This window comes from Podarcis erhardii (genome assembly GCF_964252035.2).
Source record: "Podarcis erhardii genome assembly, chromosome: 1".
Lineage (NCBI taxonomy): Eukaryota > Metazoa > Chordata > Lepidosauria > Squamata > Lacertidae > Podarcis > Podarcis erhardii.
The window spans coordinates 27,958,609-27,979,459 of record NC_138497.1 but is presented as its reverse complement, the minus strand read 5'-3'; the positions used below and the strand labels follow the sequence as shown (position 1 = coordinate 27,979,459).

Here is a 20,851-nt window from a genome sequence, read left to right as displayed (position 1 = left end):
CTAAAAGGAAGTTCCTGAGGATTTAAACCCGCTTTCCGGGGTGCTCGGTATCTTGCAGTTGTGGACCTGAACAATTTGGTGCTGTGTTGCTCTTTCCCCCTCAATCAGAAGCAGAAGACCAAGAATTTCCATACAAAGTCTGACACAACTGTGCCCTACTTCAAACTGAACTCCTGCCCATTGCAAAGATATTTGACTTTCCACATTGCATAGCAGAGCCCAGACCCAAAGTAAGCATGATAAATCCTGTAAATACACTTTTATCTGTTTGCAAATCCTTCCCACAATATTCAGATAGCACTGGTTGCTTGGTATGTGACTGTGTAAATTTTACCTAGGAAAGGTGAAGGTCTAAACCTAGGACAGCTATCCTTGAAGCTTGTCAAAAGTTCACCTCACTGCCCTGAAGTAGGCCACATATGTATTGCACATGAATTAGCCACAGACCACGTCCAGCTTTTAATTTGATCAAACACAGGCTTCATGTGCTTTAGTGTAAATATTTGTGCTTTCTACCTCTGGGCATATCAGGGGCACAGCTTAACATTCCAGCAAGGCAGAATCTACTTCTGATTATTTTTTATCATGCAGGTCTGCCAATTTGTTTCTCTCTCTTGACCAAAACAGATGTAGTTTTAAAGTAGCTGTGGAGGACTCAGATTTTAATCAGACCAGCCATGCCCCAGCTACTATTTATCCTACAGGAGCAAAATCTACGGAGGAAGCAGGTAATCTATCTGTATTCCACCCCATCCCCCAAGTAAGGCTCATATCAGCTGAGAAGGGGGGAGGGATTTAGATTACAAAAATGACACAGACAGAAAGGGTTATACAACTCCCCCCTCAGATCTGCTGCTCTGACCAAAAGTCTGCCCCCCACATCAGCTGAGTAAAAGTTGTTTTTTTTAAAAAAAAAAAGTCAAAAGATCTCATCACATATCTCCACAGGTTGTCTTGATTCACTCTCTGCTTTTTCCTTTGTCTTAGGGCCAAAGTATATGAGAAGTTATATAATGCCTTTAGCCCTGGGGTACATGTTTTTCCCCTCCCACAATAAGCAGCCATCATGGGAGGGGGGAAAGGTTAAAGTCCTCCCAGGGCCACAGTCCTCATCTGGCCTAGGAAAGGGCACAGCAGGAAGATCAGGGCTAAAGACATAAACATTATCAGGTCTTCTTTAGCTCTTAAAAAAAGATTCTTGCCCCCCCCAGGGGGCGGGGCTAGAAGTTTCTCCTTGTCAGTGAAGGAAAGGTGAATGTGCTGAAGGAACTAGAATATTTTAACTACAGATTAAATTGATTTGTAAAACATTCTCATAAGTCTCACAAGTGGTCTTTGACAACTGGCACAGCCGGGGTGGCCCTGAGGCAAAATGGGAAGGTGCCACCTCACTGCCTCCTATTTGCCAAATCCTCGCTTACCAGGGTCATGCAGTGGTGGCTTCTGGAGACATCTCAATGGAAGCCACCACTGCTTCTCTCAGCTTCTCCTGTGGTGGTGGGGTGAGCGGGGCTCACACAGGGGCACTGCCCTGTGGGGTTCTGAGGTGGCTGCCTCAGTCCATCTCATGGATGGGCCATCCCTTACTAGGGCCAAAAGACTGATACCGATGCACCAGAAAGATAAGTGTACGGCTCCATTTAATCAGTGGACTGAAGATATGACTACACTTGCAACTTATGAACAGACTGATTAGAGATGTAGACTTTGCATGGACACGTATAAACACATCTGGAATACTTTTACACAAAATATAGTAGGTTAAAAATAAGCATAATAATAAAACCTGCACATCAGAGAAGTATAAACGGGATTGTAATTGTTAACTCATATAATGATATAGTATACCTTTTATTTATTTCACTTTTTATTCTTGTTTTATTTTGTTTGGTTAAACTGTTCTTTAAAAGACTTAATAAAACAGGTAGGCCAGTCCTGGGTTCAGCAAGAGCACCAAGAATAAGGTAACTAATAGGTGACTGAGCCATCTTCTGTAGCTCGTATCATGATACTGCATTTGTAATAGGCTGATCCAGGATTCATTGCAAATTTAGATTCCAATGTTAACAATTTGTTTAGGGAAATGTGACCAATGAAAGGGGAAGGAAGCACAAAGCTTGCTTACCGGTTGAGTCTGCTGCAGATGCTCTGCCACTGGTCAGGTCTTCAGTGTTTATGGACTGCAGGTCCGTATAGGAAGGTGTGAAACTGGGGCTGCTCGTGTTCTCAGAAGTAGTTGTCCAACTGTTGTCTGACGTGAGAGGCCTTCTCTCAGAAGATCCCGAAGAGGGACACGTCCAGCAGAATGTTTTTGGAGAGAAGGCTTTAAAAAAGAAAGAAAGAAATTTGTGGAACTAGGCAGCCTAAAAAGGGTTCTGGAAAGGTGAGTCATGACAAAAGAGGGAATTGGATGGTGCAGAACATCTTATATCAAGTTTCCCTCAAGTGAGGAAATGCTGCCTGAGTATTCTGCAGGCTAGCTGCTATCAATGCTCCTCATTTGCTATAAGCCTTCTAATATAAAACCAAAACACTTGCTACCATGTTGTAGACTGAGGAATGCTGTGTATGTCTGTCCACGCGTTTTGTGCTTCGAAAAAAGATTTCTGCAACCTCTGTTAATGTCAGAGCGTAAATGTCAAAGTCCAAGGCCTTGTGCTGTTTACTATGGTGCAAGACTGTTTAGCAGTAGCTGCTTGGAGACAAGATCCGAAAGGGGAAAGAGATAATTGCTTTTAATATTTATAGACGGGCCCGGGATCAAGTAAATTCGATGAGTCTGAGGCTCTGATTGGTTGGAGGCTCTAGTCAGTGAAGAATGGGCAGTTTAACTGTCAGTCAGGAACGACAGTTGATGAGGAAGGTGTGAGGCGAAGAACAGAGAAAGTTGAAGCGAAAGTGGACAGCGAAATCCTGAATATTATGGTATATTTTTCCCCAGTGTGTTAACAATGCTTTGGTGGCTGTGATCAGAAGAAGGCAGTCAGTGGCTGAGTTAGGCTAATAGGCTGCAATGTGTAAAGGTTTTAACGGAAGAGGACACATGCAGGTTTTTTAAAACAGGGGAAATGTCCAAGAAGCCAGAAGTACAACCATAGGAGCTTTGGGTCAGAGGCAGATTGTACCCAGTAGTTAACTGGGTTTTGAGTGAATTTGGCTGGGGAGGAATGTCAGGGAAATTGGTCTGAGGTAAAAACCTTTTAGAGGCAGGTCTCAGCAACAGCATCTCTTGAGTCCTTGGAAACCATCAGCAAGCACGTGTGGATCTCAATATATCAGCTTTTCCTTATGTATACAATTAGCCCTTAGTTAACAGTTTGGTCCATCCCCAGTACTGGTGACAATCTCACACCTAATGCTAGGCTACCAGGAAGTTTTAAGAGTCTTTTAAGGGAATTGGTGCCAGCAGAAAAGGGTCACATTGGAGAACACTGTGGGCCAGATTCAACTAACCTGGTAGGCTAATGGAAGTCCTGGAAGAGGACTTCAGTTAGTGTAACAGGGCTTCCCCCCCACCTCCATGCTTTTCCCCCAAATCTGCTCTGGGGAGATCAGCCTGTGGGGAGAAGATGGGAGAGAACATTCCATCCAGCAAGCAAAAATATTTGCATTGACAGAATAGTAGTGCAGTGTTGAATATCACCCTAAGTTACAGTGGCTGGTTCTATATAAGCAGTGCAAATACCTAAATGTGTGTTTACAGAAAGCAGGAACTGAGGGAACCCATTTCCTATACATGTGTATACAAAAACCTATGAAAACCGCATACCTGCCTGCTCTGCAAAGAGGCTATTAATACATGGGATGCGAGGAGAGCTGGGATCCTCATCTCCTCTCTGTACACACTATTTTAGAATGTCTGAACAGAGATATGTTTCCTTATAAGCCTCAAGCGCAAACAGCATCTATAATCTGAAATGTCCAAAATCACAGTTAGAAGAACGTACCTTCATAGTCTTTAGAAGCAAGCTCTACTCACACCATACATTTAAAGAACTATTATACCACTTTAACCGTCATGGAGAATCCTGGAAACTGTAATTTGTTAAGGGTGTTGGGAATTACAGCTCTATGAGGTTAGCACCACGGTTCCCAGGATTCATTATTACTCTTAAAAGCAATGCTTTACATGTATGATGTGGATGATATCTAGAATAGCTTGCTTGAGAATTCTCTCTCCAAATTTGTTCCAGTTATATTACATACATCCTCAATCTTCAGCTATCTGAGCTTATAGCAAACTTTTCCTCCAGCAGCGAAGATAGTACAATTTGTTCCAATTTTAGCATGCCATCAAGCTCTCATCATTTTCAGTTATTGCTTTCCTTCTTCCTCAGCTGTACGATTCTCTTACTCAAGACTTGCCAGTTTCAGAGCGGATAGCACAATCGGCATTATGTGAAGTTTGCTCTGCTGTGAAAATGCCTCCTCAAGAATGTGAGATAAAGTCGTAGTTACTTGAGCCACTTAGAATCAGACAAAGTCCTTGAGAGGAGTGTGATCCAGATGTCACAATAGGCCTTTTCTAGCTCTACTTTTCATACCTCGCTACATTCCAGGGTGCAGCTTTGCCCAGCAGTTTATCTGATTGAATTGTGATGTCACTATAAGAGAGAATTGAAACAGAGCCGAGTTCCTTGCTGCATTGGTAGCATAAGTAATCAGGGTACCATATGAGCTGTAAGACTGACATGGCTATTTCCCATGCCATTGGTGACCCTTCCCAGGACTAGTGTCACAATACATTTGCATAATTAAACATTTTTTCGGAGGGGAAAAAATTAAGTGTTATTTCTAAAATAACACTTTTAGCAAATTCTTTCAAAGAAACCAACAACAAAGCTTTAAAAATTCAACAATTAGCATTTAAAAAAATAATTAAAATCACAGAACAGGGTTTTTTAAATAAAAATAATAGCACAATGGTGGAGCCCAAGCTTCCCCTGCAGAAGGCCCCTGGATCAAAGCCTGACATCTCCACCTAAAAAACGATCAGGTAGCAGGTGTTGAGCCACTGCCAGTCAGAGAAGACAATAGTAAGTTAGACGGACAAATAATCTGACTCAGTATATTTCCTGTGTTGCTAACACAGGAACACATATTTCCTGTGTTCCGAAAATCATCAGTAAAAATCATCAGTATCATATCATCCCTTAAAAACTCAGGATGATAATAATAATATATTTACCCAGTACTCTAAAGTTAGCAAAGTGTGTACCAGTCAAGTATCTCTGGAGGAGCAAAATTTCACAACCAGGGTATCACTACTGAAAATGCCCTTTCTCCAGTTGCCAACATCTCAACTTTGACGGGAGCAACAACACAGTCTCTGAAACAGCTAAAGAGTAGGTAGGTTTATATGGAATAGCAGATAGTCTTTTAGACACCCTGTGCATGTGGTGTGTGTGTATGTGATTCACTTGCGATGTTGACAATAAACAAGCCAAAATATCTGTGGAATGCGTGGGGTCAAGGCCTAGGGGATGGCTTCTTAATTATTTTAGCAAGGGACTAACTACCCTGCAGAACAAAGCCGTAAGAGCTCTGGTATGTAGAAGCCTCAATAAAATATCACAGAAGCCACCAAACTGTGTCAGGTTGGGTATTATTCTTGAGGTCAACGATCTAAGCACATGTAAGCTGCATCAATGCAGCCTGTTGCTACTCCATCACAGGATCATTCCAGCTCGGTGTTATTCACAAGAAGTGGCTCTTGAGGGTTTTGGACAAGAGCCTCTCTCAGCCCTACCTGAAAATGCCAGGGACTGAACCTGGAATAATTTGCAAGCATTACTGTAATAGACTTCAGTATAGTGTGACATTCCAACCTGTATGTGCATTCTCTGGTGAAGTGCTAGGCCAGGGTGCATCTTCAAACTGGACCCATGTGCTGAATGATGAAGACAGATCAGGCTTTGGAGACGGGTGGTTTTCAAGCAAACATACGGACACAGAGTCTGCAGCAGTTTTGTCCATTCCATCTCCCAGCTCAGCATGTGCAAGTGTCTGAAATTCTCCATCCAGGTTTTGGATGCCTTCAGAAGAAGTATCAGAGGAGGACAGAAACCTTTCAAGAGGTTCTCCAGCTTGGCCTGCAAGAAGAATCACAATATAATGTAGAAGTAACAAGGAATTTTTAAACATCCTTTTTCATCATTTGTAAATGTTCAATGTGTATAGGGCAATGTTACAGCTTTATGCTTCTGAGTGAAACTACCTGTTATAAGAAACACGGCACCCCATGTTGAGTCATTCTCCTTTCCACCATTAAAGAGACTTTGTAATGCATAGTATATGTTATACTGTGCCCCAGTGTCATTATACTGAGCGATGTGAAGGTGGGGTGGGCAAATACACAGCTTAAATGCAGTTTCCACTACTCATTCTGGGGCTGGTTGGTCTTGGGAGTGAGGGACTTGTAGACCAGCAATATCTGGAGGGCTGCAGAGTCCTCATCCCTGAACTAGATGTTACAGAGGAGAAGGAGAAGCTCGGCACAAGGCTGCTCCCCCCCCCCAAGTTTCTTCTAACACATTGAGGTGGTATATAAAAACTGAACATAGCTACCCACATGTAATCGAATCCTTTAGCTACTTTCATCTAGACTGTCTTTCCAAGGAGCTTAGGGTTACCCCATTTTAACTCCATAACTACGCTTTAAGGTAGGATAGGCTGATAAGAATGTTTAACTCAAGTTCTCCCTATGAGTTGAAGAAGGAATTCAACCTAGTTCTGAGTCCGAAACACTCTATCCCAGAGCTGGGAGACCTGTGGCCTTCCAGATGTTGCTGGACTACAGCTCCCATCATCCTTGACTATTAGCCAAACTGGCTGGGGCTGATGGGAGCTGGAGTCCAGCAACGTCTAAAGGACCACAGGCTCTTCATCCCTGCTCTATCCATTACTTCACACTGGATTTGCACTATACAGACTCATGCTAGTAAAAGTCACAACTACTGCTGAAGCAGGGCTGGCCTGCCCATGAGGTAGACTGAAGCTGCTGCCTTGGGTTGCAGAATCCCATTGGGGGGGGGAGGGTACTCTTGCTGGTGGGGCTGTGCAACAGTGACTTCCAGCCAGATCTTGTAAAATCTCATGGAACTCTGGCAAGATCTTGCAGTGCTTTTGTGAGCTCTCACAATATCTCATTGGAAGCTGCTGCGAGACCTCAGTAAGCGAGGCTTTGGCGGGGTGGTGGAACAGCTCCCCGTTTTACCGCAGGCAGTGAAATGGGATGGTCCACCCCTGAGCACAAGCAATTCCTATTCATGCAAGGAGCTCCTCCATTTTAGTAGGCCTGTGTGTGACATGCAACTGGGAAAACACAAAACCCCATGGGAGGAAGACCCATCAGTTTGTGCCTATCCTTAATGAATGGAGAAGAGGCTGCACTTGTTAAAAACAAAAAACAAAAACCGCTTATGTTTAAGTACAACCCACAGAGGACTTTGGATTGGAGTAAAAGAGTTGCCTTGTTTCCTTTGACTAACTTATTTATATCAAGATACAGCAACAGCCTATTTCATCAGAGGGAAGGAATTTGCCTACCCTGGGAGGCAACCGGTAGCAGCAGCCCATCGTTGAAGGAGACCCACTCTGATTGCTGGGAAGCAATTACGTTGGCTAGTGATGTCATGCTCGCTGCAAGTCGCTACTCATCTTCACATCACTGGCAGACAGTAGACAGCAGACAGCCCTCTTTGTTGCAAAGTTGTCATTTTTTAAAAAATCATTTCATTCCTGACACAGCAGCTGTAAGGAGGGGGGGAAAGATTAGAAATCCACAATTTGATTTTACAAGGGTATAAATGGCTACTAGTAAAGATTAGTGTCTCTGAATACCATTTGCTGTGGAAAACATACAGGAAAATGCTATTGAACTACAGCAGGAGAGAGCAAATTTCAAGCTTGTGAGCTTCTAACAAATGGGTAGAAGGGGTAGGATTTGGGGGTTGGGTATAAGCTTAGCTTTCCTTTTTTAAAAAGGAAGCGGACATTTCTGAGGGACAGGGAAGGATACTGGGGTATGCTTGCTTAAGCACTTTTCTATTATTTCATTCATTCCCCGAGTCTGCAGCCTTTGCAGAATAAAACACAACTGGCTGGTTTGGGCATGTTTTATTCCAAAGTAACTTCCTTGAAATAAAGATGTTATGCCAATCTTATTGGAGATTCAGTAACTTCTTGTGAAATTCCTAGAGATGTTTTGGCTGGGCAGGGATAAAAACCAACTATTACTCATCTTGTTTCAAATGGCAAAATGGATTGGGCTGGCCCTGTGCGATTCTGAAGGAGGTCTACTGTTGCTTGCATATGGAATTTGTGTATGGAATTTTTCTGGAATTGGAACTTTGGCTCTTTTGACCAGGTAACATTTAAACTGAGGGAGATTAAGGCTACTAAATAAATTCAAAAGTTTCCCCAAATATAGTGCTCTCCAAATGTTTTTGGGGTTGCAACTCCCATCAGTCCTGACCACTGGCAATGCTGCCTGAGGATGATGGGAGTTGGAGTCTATAGCATCTGGAGGGCACCAAGCTGGGGAATATTGTCCTAGACTAAAGAGATTTAAGTGAAGATTAAAATAGTTGGATTATACCACAATCTTTCCTCTCTATTTGCTCCGAGTATCATTGTGTTCAAAAGGCAATGTTTACCTCTATTTATTTTGCTGAAGGTGAGTTTCCACTTGGAAAAATCTAGATCTTGAAATTCCAGTTCCAATAACTACATGGAGTTAAAGCTGGTCTTCAAAGAAGACCCTTATGGAACAACAAATCATCTTCAAGTAGCATCCTTATGGAAAGTAAAGATAAAGGCAAAGGGACCCCTGACCATTAGGTCCAGTCATGGCCAACTCTGGGGTTGTGGCGCACATCTTGCTTTATTGGCCAAGGGAACCGGTGTACAGCTTCCGGGTCATGTGGCCAGCATGACTAAGCCACTTCTGGCGAACCAGAGCAGCGCACGGAAACACCGTTTACCTTCCCGCCGGAGCGGTACCTATTTATCTACTTGCACTTTGACATGCTTTCGAACTGCTAGGTTGGCAGGAGCAGGGACCGAGCAACGGGAGCTCACCCCGTCACAGGGATTCGAACCGCCAACCTTCTGATCGGCAAGTCCTAGACTCTGTGGTTTAACCCACATCACCACCCGCATCCCAGTCCCACCCGCGTCCCACAATACCAAATATGGGATCTAGGTTTCTTGCTACAAGAGCAATCCCAGCTCCTTCCTAACAACCTCCATAACCAGATTCCAATACCAAATGCATGTTTTTTATAGCACAATTTAAGCAGGAAGCCCCCTTTGTAACCAGAGGTTTCCACTGATAAACTGAATTTGAAACCACAGTCCTGTTTGTGTATGCTGCCCAGCTATCGAGTGTTAAAGAGTTTAAAAGTGCAGAGAAGAAAGAACTCGAAGAGTTTTGCAAAACCAACCAGCAAATGGGGTCAGCATTAAACCAATGAATTGCTGTATGTTCCTTGGAGAGGTAGGTAATTGTTCTCTGAACTACATAAAATAAATACCATAACTCTGCAGTATCACTTCTTAAAATAATCTGGTAACTAACATGTCACAGGGAAAGGGGCAGTGTTAGGTTTCCTAGGGAACCCAAGCCCAGTTTTTCAGGAGGCTCAGATCTCCTGGCCCCTACTTTTAATAATCTCTCTATTTCTACCGAGAACTTTTTGTGTGTGTACTCAATACTTTAAGGCAGTGTAGCGTTCTGATGGGAAAAGAGAGTGAAGAGTGATTTACTGAAAACTTCACAACTGTGAAGAAAACTTGCCAGCTTGTTTCCCTGCCAGGGACAAGGAAGCTGGATAAGGATGGATAATGTGGGGGTGGGAGGAGGTGGACTTAATTTGAGTCAAGAGTTAATCAGAGCTCAGCCCCAGAAGCCGTTTTTGAAGCCATGGCTCACACTTGCTGTTTAAACAGGCAGGCTAGTTACAGAAAACTCTTTTCAAGACATTTAAGGTCACAGGCAGTGTGTGCTCTTTTTGGGTTTGCCCCTGAGAGAGGGAGGGATAGACTGACCTCAATATTTTGCTGTTTTTCCCACCTGACCAATTGAACCGTTCTTTTGGCTTGCTGAAACATCTGTAATGTGAGTAATTTTTTAACAGAGCATTGCCCTCTCCCAAAGCAGCCTAGCTGAGAAAGTCCTGAATGAAATCTGAAGAGAGCAGGATGTGAACAGGCAAAAGGCTTTATCAAGAGTTTCACAAGCTCAGGGAGCTGAGGAGAATGCTCTCTTTTCTTTCAGTGTCCAAGAAAAACCTGTGAGAGGAGAGAGGATGAAGCAGGCCCATTGCGGAGGCAGATTTGTTTCTCCTCACTGTGACCCTGTTTACCTGTCACCACTCCCTTTCCACTTCCATAAAAAAAAAAACACCATGCCAAATATATCCCCTCCCACAACCAAATGAAAATTCACCAAGACTGAGAGTTTAAACATGGAAAACAAAACTCTGCTGCGCAGTTAGGCAAGCTGGTCTTTTAATGGCTGAATTCTGACAGTATTCCTCCTTGCTTTTGGGCTGAAGTGAGCAACAGGTGTGACTGAGTGCCACTATTCATCTTCATGTTAGGCCATGCCTGAAAGAAGGGTTGGGTATTTCAACTGCAAAATGAAAACAGCTCTTTGTGCCCAAAATAGTCTTAATGGAGGAGTATCCAACCACAGAAGCGACTCATAATATATGAGCAAGACCCTAATGACCCTATGAGTCACTGAACGCCCATACAGTAGCTCTGAGGGTTTGGATGCCAGAGTCCCAGCACAGCACAGGGGCATAACTTTCCCTCTTTTTCCAAACCCTGGGATCTAACTCAAGAGACTAGCAGGCAAGCCACTGCAATGCTATCAAGGCCGGGGTCAGAAGTCAGCATGGTTCATGCATCCTGCTGATGGCCCACACCCCAGCAGGAGAGGGCTTTTGTCCAAGGGGTGTCCTAAACCATCACTCCTTCACAGACAGACCCAAGTCATTTAGGTGCCCAAGGCAGACAGTTCAAATTGTGCTCTCTCCCACAACAATCTACAAGCTGCTCTTGTCGTCAGGCAGCTGTCAAAGTCCCAGCATCTCAGTAACGTCAACCACTGATATTTACCCTGGGTTTGGAAGCTGCCATTTATTTTCCTGATATGCTGCACAGTGGTGCTACATCAGGGGCATTGTGGGAAATGAGAAGTGCTCCTGCCCCTACCCCCAAGGGGCCAATACTTGTGGGCTCTTTGCCCCCTCAAACCTGGAGCTGTCTCTGCCCTCAATAGTGGTGAAAATAATATTATTTTACCACTCTGGAGTAATCATTTGCTGGAGGCCCTACATGCAGCAAATTTTAGATAAACTTCAAGGTCAGCAGGCTGTCAATTCAGTTTATCGCCATTTCACATGTGCTTGATATTTTGGTCATTGAGTGATGCACATTTTCAGATTCTTTGCTAAACTGGCCCTTCATTTCAACTCCCAAGAGTAATAGGAACATAGGAAGTTACACTATATTGAGTCAGATCATTGCTCCACCTAGCTCAGTGTTGCCTACACTGACTCGCAGCCGCTCTCCAGGGTTCAGACGGGATTCCCTCCCCTGCAGCCCTACCTGGAATTCAGAGAGGCAATTAAAAAAATGCATAGTGGTGGCAGGAAGAGGTAAAGAGATAAGAGCACATTTCTGTACCCACTTCACTGTACTGTCTTAGTCTCAAGTCCTCCCTCAAGCAAAGCCCTGCCCGCAAGTCTGTCAGATTCCGAAATAACAAATATTTTATAACGTGGAAAAGACAGCAACCCATCGGACAAAGCAAGTGAAGTAGCAACATGAAACTTTTTGCTGCAATTATCAGGAGAGATTTGGGGTGAGGAGCCAGCACGCAGCTGACACCTGGTCCTACCTCTTGCTTTCATCAGATTCTAAGAAGCCTAGAAATCCTAAACTAATGTTTGATATTGGACTAGATGTGCACTTAAATGAAATTTAATTCATTTAAGATGCAAATGCTGTTGGTTCAGCAAATCATCTGATCCAGGGTTAGGTGTCACACTCCCCCTTAAATCTCACAGGTTGTTAGCGCTTGTTGATCTGGCACACCTACATGGTTGAGTATCAGTGCCTTTTACCAGCTTTGGCTGTTGCACCCTTTCCTGGAAAAAGGGATTTGGCCACAGCCATTGTGCTCTACAGAACTGGAAAAGTATAACAAATGGTCCACAATATCATTGCCAAACTCTTGATCTCTCCTGTCTATTTTGTTGTTTCTTCAGCTTGTAAGCTGCCATGTTTTACAGCAATATAGAAAGAAGGTATACAAATTAAAAATGAAATGAAATGAAATGAAAAGGGTCTGCTACTGGGCAATCAGAGTGTAATCTCACCCTATCTTGTCTTGCTCATTTCTGGGCTCTTAAAGGTGCTACTACTTTCCTGCAAAGCCTCAAATGGCTTGGGACTGTGCATGCCCAAATCTGAAATGCTGCACTGACCTGAGATTTGGTGGGTGTACATGATGTCCTACAGGTGTGGTGGCCCTGTCAGCATAAGACTTTTGGCATCTGGTGCCTCTTTGAAGAGCAGGAAGCTGAAACAATCTTTTTTGGCCACAAAAGCTTATGCCCCCCTATATTTATGGGTCTTCAAGGTGCCATAGGAGTCTCAGCTGTTTCCATTGCATTGTTTGACCGCCAACATAAAGTGACAACTTACAGCACTAACTGATGTGGATCTGCTGAGAATTCAACCCCACTGTGTTTGGAATTATGGCTCTGTTGAGATTTAACCAGGTACTGTAGCACAATAAGAATCAAAACGTATTACTTCACAGCAAGCAGTTTTCTCCTGTGAAAATGCCCCATTAGAGACATGGCAGGAAACTATTGCTTTGACCATTAAAAAGAAAATCCAGTTATGGAAATAATCAGCTTGAAACATTACTTATTGAGTCTCGGTGTTTTAACATTGATGCTGTATTACAGCACATCTTCCCATTACATAATGGCACTGAAAATTAAAAGACAGTTTTCGTAGCAAATGCACAGCTGGTTCGTCAAAGCTCAAATAGGATTACTGCTGTATGGCATATATCAATGGCATGGAGAGGATTGTAGACCCACGTATAAACCTTGCTTGTTAAAATGCTCTAAACCAGCCTTCCCAAACCTGCAGATATCATTGGACTAAAACTCCCATTATCCCCGGCCAGGGCTGATGGAGGGCAACAAGCTGGGGATGGCTACTCTAAACCAAGGGCAAGATCAAACAGGCATAGCTGTCAATGTTTCCCGTTTTTTAAGGGAAATTCCCTTATTCCAAATAGGATTCCTCGCAAGAAAAGGGAAAAGTTGACAGCTATGCAAACAGGGCCAGGGCACATAGGTTATGCACATGGTGGAATACAGGAATAGGCCACTCTACCACATGAAATAAGAACTGAGATATATTCCTATTTCACTTACACACTTGGCAGATCCAACTCTGCTTTGGGAAAAAACTCTGTTCTCTTTCCTACTGCCCTGCTCAGCGAGATAACACACTGGACTGTGATATTCCTCATTCCTGAAGCTCGTTAGAAGGCTTGAAGCAATACTTCATCAATACTACCCCCCATCACAGGTCACACAGTATTTTTCTCCTGTTGTTGCAAGAGCAGCAACACCACTCCCTGCCAGATCTCCTGAAGGGACTTTGGTAGTGGGCAGCAATGCTGGCCTATATATCCATGAAAACCAGGCCTTTCTTTCAGCCGGAACTTGCCAGAACTCAATTCCATCATCTCTCAGGTGGATGCCATTACTGTTCTAAGAAAACAAGGGAGGTGTTCATGGCACCTCTTTTTCTAGAAAAATAGCACTGGCAAAATTTCTAGATTTTATACATTTATAGGTCCAAGGGTGGAAGTAAATTAAGATACAGTGGTCCCCCGCAAGACAAATGCCTCGCAAGACGGAAAACCCACTAGACGAAAGGGTTTTCCGTTTTGGAGGTGCTTTGCAAAACGAATTTCCTATGGGCTTGCTTCGCAAGACGAAAATGTCTTGCGAGTTCCTGCGGGTTTTTTCCCCTCCCCCCCTTTTCTAAGCCGCTAAGCTGCTTATCTGCTTATCCGCTAAGCCGCTAAAAGCCGCTAATAGTGCTAATCCGCTAAGCCGTCAATGGGCTTGCTTCGCAAGACGAAAAAACCGCTAGACGAAGAGACTCGCGGAACGGATTAATTTCGTCTTGCGAGGCACCACTGTAGTGGGAAGCCATTGTGGATGGAAGCTTCACTCCCATTCAAAAATGACTGCTAACCTACTGCTAAGATGGTCGTCCTAGGGCCCGTTGGGATGGACTGGTGAGAGGTCCTTCTCAGTCTCTGGGGCCCTTGGCCACTGCCCAACCTGACCAGTCACTGGCACTCAGTCTGATACCGCAACATCGAGTGCTACACAGTGATATCTCCAGATACTGATATACATTCCTGCACTGGTGTTATTAATTTGCAACAATTAGTAAGCCTGGAGGGATACTGGACACGATGGATTAAAAATGCATAGAAAATGTTAGGTGTGGTTATTTTAGAGGCATATCCTTCCCCACTAATGGTCGGTCTCAGTCTCCCTCTCCCTGATCTTCCCTGGCAGTGCTTGTGGGCATTTTCTTATTTCATTTACAATTCATGCAAATTGTATCTTCACACTAGGACTGAGCAGAAAAGACTGCAAGCAGAAAAAGTCAGTTTGAGTAGTAAACACGAAAGAATGCGATGCTTCCCACACGGAACATTTTGACAAAGCAAATGGAAGGAAGCCTCTGTAAATTTGGTGGTTATAAAATATGTATGTGCAAAACTGCATTTCTCAAAGTCTTCTGCAGCCAGGGAGAAAACCTCACCTGTGGCAGGTGGGTGGGAGCCTTTGTACTAGACAGTCTGTCAAGGAGGAGGGGGGGGGGGACTAGTTCACTGTTACATAACCAATTCATTTCTCACAGTCCTTGATCTAAAATTCTCTCTTTGCTGGGTAAAAATGGGGAACAACAATATATATATATATGCAGCAAGTCAAAGCTCTCAGGTGGCAACAGATGACCGTACCTACTCTTAGAATTACAGAATTGTAGAGTTGGAAGGGACATCAAAGGTCATCTAACCCAAACATCTGCAATGCAAGAATCTCAGCTAAAGCATCCATGACAGATGGCCATTCAACCTCTGCTTAAAAACCTCCAAGGAAGGAGAGTCTACAACCTCCCAAGTGAGTCTGTTCCACTGTCAAACAGCTCATAGTGTCAGAAAGTTCTTCCTGATGTTTTGTCAGTTTCTCCTTTCTTGTAACTTAAATCCATTGGTTTGGGTCCTACCCTCCAGAGAGGGAGAAAACAAGCTTGCTCCATCTTCCATGTGACAGCCCTTTAAATATCTCCTCTCAGCCACTTCTCCAGTCTAAGCATACCCAACTCCCTCAACTGTTCCTCACAAGGCTTGGTGTCCTTGATCATCTTGGTTGCCCTCCTCTGCACACGTTCCAGCTTGTCAATATCCTTCTTAAATTTACATGGGACTGGCAGAGATGACCGGGAGAATCCGAGACCAGGAGAAAGAGACAGTGGAAGAAGACTGGAAGAAATTTAAAGACTATCTTAATAAATATTATAAAATTAACGAAAGCTAGAATTGACATGGGTTTAAAAATTACGTGGTTTACAGAGGTTTGATTAGAGAAAACGAACAGAATTGTTAAAAGCTATGGGAAATAAGGGAATGGATTTGCTGATTAGATAATGAAATTAGAATGCAGAAGGGGGAGGTATGAGGAGGTCGATGAAATTAGGTTTAAGAAAATAAGGACTGAAATTATATTCGTTTATTGTGTTTATGTTTGTTTTTCTTTGTCTGTGTATGTGTATGTTGTTTTTTCTTATGGTTGTGTAAACTTCAATAAATATTATTTTTAAAAAAAATATCCTTCTTAAATTGTGACACCCAGAACTGGACATAGTGTTCCAGGTGTGGTCTGACCAAAGCAGAATATAATGGTACTATGACTTCATTTGATCTGGACACAAATCTTCTGTTGTTGCAGTCTAGAATAGCATTAACTTTTTGTGCTGATGCATCACACTGTTGACTCATGTTCAGTTTGTGCTCTACTAAGACACCTAGAACCTTTTCACATGTACGACTGGCAATCCAGGTGTCTCAACTTATATTTGTGCATCTGGTTCTTCCTGCCTAAGTGCAGAACCTTTGTCCCTACTTAAATTCATTTTGTTAGTTTGGGCTCAGTTCTCCAATCTGTTAAGGTCATCTTGAATTCCAATTCTGTCTTCTGTGGCATTAGCTACCCCTCCCAGTTTGGTGTCACCTGCAAATCTGATGAGCACCCCCTCAATTCTTTCATCCAAGTTGTTTGTAACATTGAACAACAACAGGTTGAGAAAAGAAAGCTGCAAAACCCCATTTGTCAGGGGTTTTTTTGCACTCTTGAGGTGCAGTATAAGATCCCTACCCAGTCATTAACAAGTTGGTTTAAATCCCCAAGCTGTTCCAGTAGGACGAAGAGCTGAATTTCTGAAAGTGACACAATATTGCTATTTTGAGGTTCTTTGCAACAGAACCACTACACTGACGGAAGATATATACGAATCTTGCACAACTGAAGGTGATGCGCTTACAGAACTAACCAAGTCCCCACATGTATCCTTCAAAGTACTATTTTGTGGCCAAGGGATCCTTTCTGAAAGTGATTTTTTTTAAGTTTACATATATGCAAAGCACCTATTGGCCCAAAAATTATGCCATCTGGGGTGGGTGGGGGAATGTTGCGTGGAGAGTCTATGTTTTGTCTAGCAATAACAGAGGGTAAGCCCAGCCTGCTCCCTTTTGATGGAGAAGTGGGCAGCTGTGAGAGGGCTGGTGAAGACAGCTAAGAGGCAGGGCTGTGAAGTTGTTTTCCTTCCCTTGAGAATGCTAAAGCGATGCCTCCTGAAGAGCAGCCTTCTCCTACCCTACTGAAAACATTTTTGCCTGAAGAGCTGCTCTCCTGTGTGAACTGCAGACCCTGACAGAAGGAGCTGTCAGCAATTTGGAGGAGACCCCTCTTTCCTGCGCTTCCCTAAAACCGCCACTGCCAGGGATAGATGGCCGACTGATACTCAGAGGTTAACAGGACAGACCTATGATGCAAGCAAGATATGCAGTAATTTTATTTTCCTTATTTAACCAGACCTGTTACAAATATTTCTCCAAATGTGCCATGAAGGCTGGTAACATCAACCCCGCCATACGGGAATCCCTGCCTAGAGGCAGTCAGGTCATATAGCAATGACCAGAGGAGGAATGACTGCTGGGAGGAGCACAGAGGGAAGCACAACCAGACACCTACACCTGCCCCAGCTGCAACAAAACATGGCTCTCCCATATCGGCCTCTACAGCCACAGGAGGCCCTGTAACCTTCCAACAGGTTGACTTCACCCACAATGGGCACTCCTCCATTGTCTCCTGAGACAGATGGATGCCAACCTATTATTTTCCACGGGACTAATTCCAGAAGGGGAGTGGACATTCCAACTTTGCTTAGGCAGGTCCTGAAGAACCAGAGAGATGCATATTCCCCATACGTCTAGGAGTCTTGAGCTACCATCAGTAGGACCTGGGCTTACTCAAAATCCTTTGCTGCCTCAGGTGAAGGATGACATGGTGCCACCCGCACCTCAACCCCAACTTCACACATAGAAGCTGACCTGACAGGCAGTTAAATCTTATTTCAGCACCGGTAATGGGGTGACATAATTCCCTAGACCAGAGGGCAGCACAGCATGCACAGCTTACTCCTACCAACACCTTGCCATGGCTCCTGCCTTAACTGCCAAAACAATAGGGCCAGGTCCAATTACAGAACCTTCAGACTTGATGGCAGTGCTTGTATTGTTTATTTTTAATTCATTTCAGCCTCTTGGGGGTGGGAACAATAATTAGCTGAAAAGCAGGATAAAAATATAATAAACAAACAAACAAACAAACAAAGTGATGGCTATATGGAGACTCCATATTGAAAGAACAAGGAGCTGAATACCAGTTGTTCAAAGGCACTGGTAGAGGGAGCTGTTGCCTTCCAGCTCTGGTTGTGGACTTTCCAGAGACATCTGGCTGGCCCTTGTGGATCGTCAAGACCCCAAGTTACTGCAGAGGAGCTTTGAGGGACTGGATTCTGGAGTTTTTGTCTGGCCCAGGATGGCTCTTTTTACATTCGTACATTTAAAGCATGGCCTTGAACCAATGTTTGCTCCCAGATGGAGGCTTAATACTGAGCTATCACAAGTGCTGTCAAGGTCGTGCTTTGGGGCAGAAGTCCAAGATCTTACTCAGAAGAATGAGCAAGAGAGGCTCCCACGTTTTTCAGGACTAGCTTACCACATTTTGAAGTGAAGTATTCAAATCTAAATGCACCATCATCTAAAAAACACTCCTGTCCCTAGACCATTACTGTAAGTTCATAGTCTAAGGCTTCATCTGCACTGTAAATGAAAGCAGCACCAAACAGACATGGCTTCTACCAAAGAATCATGGGAACTGTAATTAAGTAAGGGTGAAGAGAGCCATTGGGAGACCCCCTATTCTTCTCACAGCAGGAGTTTGAGCGTTTTTCTCTCAGAAAGCCACTTACTTATCTGTTACTTTTTCCATACCAGGCTTTAATTCATCTTTGGAAAGTGATGAATGCACCTGTTTAATTTAGTTCAGAAGTTAATGTGAGAAATGCTATTCACATTACTGTGAGAACCTTCTAGCCACAGGGCTGGCCCTTGCAAGACATTCTGGTACCAGAGATGGAAAATCCACACGGCACCCCACTTTCCAACTGACATGAGGCTCACAGCTCCCTGGAAATTCTCTTGGGCAAAACTCATGAACAAGACGTGTACAAAAGCCTGATGACCTATTGATGGATTGTGCTCCAAAGGTAAGATCTGCCTGTTCTTCTTAATGGCTCCTCAACTTCAATCCAGACAACAACAGTTTTACCACACACATACAATCCCATCTCTACCTTCTTAGTTTGCCTAAATGGGATATTTCTGATTCCTAGCACGAAACAGAACCAAGGCAATTTCTTGCATTATATAACTGCCTTTTCTTTTTCGCTAAACTCCAGGAACACCACCTAAAAACTCTGGTATGTGAAAGGCTAGAAGTCAATAATGGATGCATTGAGAAGAGAAGGGGAGGAACTCCCAACACATTATCGACTTGCATTTTTCTGAAGCCCTGCGGGTGCTAATGTCTGGGAAGATAATGCATTCCGGAAAGAGACAAGAGACACTAAAGGGTTGCTAGGACCAACGAGAGAAATAACCGCTTTCCCTTTAAGCAGGTGCTCGAGCAGATTCGAGTACAGACTGAAGAGAGAGGAGAGTGCTTGAATGGGGCACCATCAATCGCGAGCAACAGAGCACAGCTAAAGTGGGAACATTTGGGTGAGGGGACAGGGAGGAAGATCACCCCTCCAAAAGCACCCGATCTCCAAACTGAGAGCCGTCCCCTAGGAGAGTTTAAAAGCAACAGACAGACAAACCCAACAGCGTCCTTGTGTCACAGGCTATATAATACAAAGAGCAATTCCCACCGCCGATCGTGGGCGATCACGGATCTCCCTGACTACCGGGTCTTCCCCGGTGCCGATTTCTAGCAAATGATTTACAAAAGGGGGGTAAAAAAAAGCCAAGCGTAAAAAACCACCCTCTATAAACGCAGTGTTCCTTCCTTCACCTCCACCGCGCCCTACCCAGCGGCGTTCGCCGAGCTACTTTCGAGGCAGGCGAAGTATCTCGGTCTTCTTTGTTTGGCTGCGAGGGATTTGCACGCTCCAAGCGTGGTGCTCTCAGGTCCCCGCCAAGCAGCCGGTGCAGTTTCGCAGGCTGAAAGTGCTCCGCGGAGCCCAGGCGAAACCCGGGCGGAGATCTGGACGCGGCGACGCGCACATGTTCCCACGGCGAGGCTGCGATCACACCGGCAATATCTGCGGCCGTCGCTGCCTCCTTGGCCTGACCCTGCCCTCCACCTGCCTCGTTTGGTTTGCGGGAGAAGATCAGAAAATACAAACGTGGTGTGCAGATCGGGTTACCTTGGAAGCGCCACGCAGTCTTTCTCTCTCTCTCTCTCCCTCCAGCAAAAAGGTGTGTGTGCTGAAAGGGAGAAAGGCTGTGGTGGGGAGATGGGGGAAATTTAAATCCCGGCAGGAAAGTTCAGCGGCAGGCGATCCAAGCGGAGGAAGCCAAGCTCTGCCATCCCCTCTCGGAGCGAGAGGGCTGCACTCCTGGCGCTCTCCTCCCTTCCCTTCGAGGGAAGGAACCCGCGCAGGGGAGAGCCTCCATTGGGCAGGATCCGAAGCCGGGGAGAGCGAAAGAGGATCGGGATTGGCTGGCGGGGAAGGAGGGTGTGGCAAGGCTGTCCCAGGGTGTTTCCTCGCTCACTCGACCCGCCCAGTGCAGCCTCGGAGATGTCGAAGGGTTGACCGTCTATTTTCATTCTCATCGAAGGCATTAACTGTAAAATGCAAAACAATCGCGCGCACTCCTCCCCCGGCGTCGTCATCGGTGGTATATTATAAATGCACATAACATTTCACAGAGTGACATAAAAAACCCAATGGGATTAGAAATAGAGATATGTGTTCCGAAGATGTTATTATTAAATAGAACGAAATAATAAGAAACCTTCGTTAGATGCCCGACCGCATGCTGGAGGTGTCACACCGAAGCACACCAGCCAAGCAAATCAATTGCCCTCTGCCACAAAAAAGCTAACAGCAAACAGCGCTGTACAAGGAAACCAGCCAGCAGAACGGAAGACCATAT

At 44.5% G+C, this 20,851-nt stretch overlaps 1 protein-coding gene across 1 annotated transcript in view; it reads right to left on the bottom strand.

The window, feature by feature from the left end:
• Positions 1-20,321, bottom strand: part of STON2 (stonin 2) — a 68,782-nt gene extending 48,461 nt beyond the window's left edge. The window contains exons 1-4 of the mRNA XM_081859611.1: positions 20,119-20,321; positions 7,549-7,752; positions 5,829-6,092; positions 2,126-2,323 (exon numbers count right to left, since the gene is read on the bottom strand). Of these exons, the coding sequence (XP_081715737.1) occupies positions 2,126-2,323; positions 5,829-6,092; positions 7,549-7,636 (550 nt within the window). The 5' untranslated portion in view covers positions 7,637-7,752; positions 20,119-20,321. The remainder of the gene's footprint in view (positions 1-2,125; positions 2,324-5,828; positions 6,093-7,548; positions 7,753-20,118) is intronic.
• Positions 20,322-20,851: the final 530 nt, after the last annotated feature.